Source organism: Melanerpes formicivorus, unplaced genomic scaffold, assembly GCF_026170545.1.
Source record: "Melanerpes formicivorus ecotype bairdi unplaced genomic scaffold, bMelFor1.0.p_v2 SCAF_1, whole genome shotgun sequence".
Taxonomy (NCBI): Eukaryota; Metazoa; Chordata; class Aves; order Piciformes; family Picidae; genus Melanerpes; species Melanerpes formicivorus.
In genome coordinates, this window is record NW_027142353.1 from 18617838 (window position 1) to 18619419 (window position 1582).

Genomic DNA, 1582 nt, shown 5'->3' on the forward strand with positions numbered 1-1582 from the left:
ATTCTTTCTGTGTGCTTCCTACTCCTTGAGCAGATAAGAGTGAAATTAATCATTATAAAAATTAGACATAGGGAAGAGGGAAAGGCGAAGTCAGATATTTGAGTGGGGTTATCGAGGTCAGAGTTGGATAGCAGTTAGCAAATCCCTGTTCCCTTCCTCTACTGTGTCTTGCCAAGCATACAACATTTGCTCCAGTGACAAAAAATATAACTGAATGCATTTTCCCCAACAAATCAATTAAAACTAAACATCTGATTTTTTTAAAGCCTTAAGAAGATTTCTGCAAACATGGCATCTGAATGCACCAGCAATTTTACTACTCTGCCAGGCTGTGCAGACCAATTGACAAACTGCAAAGTTAAAGATTTCTTACAGGTGAAACTCTATCTCTCCATCCTTTACAGCCTAATCTTCCTGTTGTGCTTCCCAGGGACCATAGTGACAATTTTTGTTTATTTTGTCAAGATGAGGCCCTGGAAAAGCAGCACCATAATTATGTTAAACCTGTCTGTCACTGACCTATTATATGTAGCCACACTCCCTTTCTTTATACATTACTCTGCTAATGGAAATAACTGGATTTTTGGAGACTTCATGTGCAAGTTTATTCATTTCTGTTTCTACATCAACATGTACAGTGGTATTATCTTTCTTACCTGCTTCAGCATCTTCCGCTTTTTTGTAGTTGTCTACCCAATTAAGTTCCTTTTTCTTCAAAACCGGACGTGGGCAGTGGTGACTTGCATAGTAGTTTGGACAATTTCCCTGCTGGCCATCAGTCCCTTGGGCATCTTGATTGGCACGAAGCATACACAGAACAGGACGATCTGCCTGGATCTGGTTGCTGCTGAGGACCTTGACACTAGTCGTTGGTACAACTGGCTGCTGACTGTCTTGGCATTCTTCTTCCCCTTGCTGATGGTGACTCTGTGCTATGTGCTCATTATTTATACCTTGGCTACTGGGCCCCACACACAGGCTTTTTACAAACAAAAGGCTCGCAGACTTGCTGTTGTCCTCTTGGTGGTCTTCTACGTGTGCTTCCTTCCCTTCCATGTCTTTCGAGGGATTCTGTTTGAGCTCCGGACACGACAGGTTAGCTGCCACTTGAAGAACATAATCTCTTTGATGTTGATTATATCTAAACCTTTAGCAGCATTAAATACTTTTGGAAACTTACTGCTCTATGTAGTGACAGGAGACAACTTCCAGCAGGCAATCCTCTCTCTCCTCAAATTTCGGACAAACAAGAACTTGAAGTAGAAGAGGATGGTGACATCACAGAGTTATGGAGGAAAGGTCCAAACTTGTTGTCAATCAGTCAGGCACACTCTCCCTGACATCAGAGTATTCAGGTTAACCCTGCCAAAGCCAAAGGAGAGTGAATCTGTTCTGTGTTTTGGAGTTACAAATTGATCATCAAAAGATAAAACTTATAATTTAAAATAAAAAGCCTTAAATAAAATAATTGTTAAAAATCAATGTGCAACTTATTGGAAAATTCTCTGCATTTACTTCCTGAATCCTTGATACCTCTTTTGGAGAAGGGTCTACAGTTCTAGAAATAAATAGTTGCTTATTA

At 40.3% G+C, this 1582-nt stretch overlaps 1 protein-coding gene across 1 annotated transcript; it reads left to right on the forward strand.

Annotated features, from left to right (window-relative positions):
* Positions 1 to 288: 288 nt before the first annotated feature.
* Positions 289 to 1263, forward strand: OXGR1 (oxoglutarate receptor 1). Its single transcript, XM_068162810.1, has one exon. It carries the CDS (start codon positions 289 to 291, stop codon positions 1261 to 1263), a length of 975 nt encoding a protein of 324 aa, XP_068018911.1.
* The last annotated feature ends 319 nt before the right edge of the window (positions 1264 to 1582 follow it).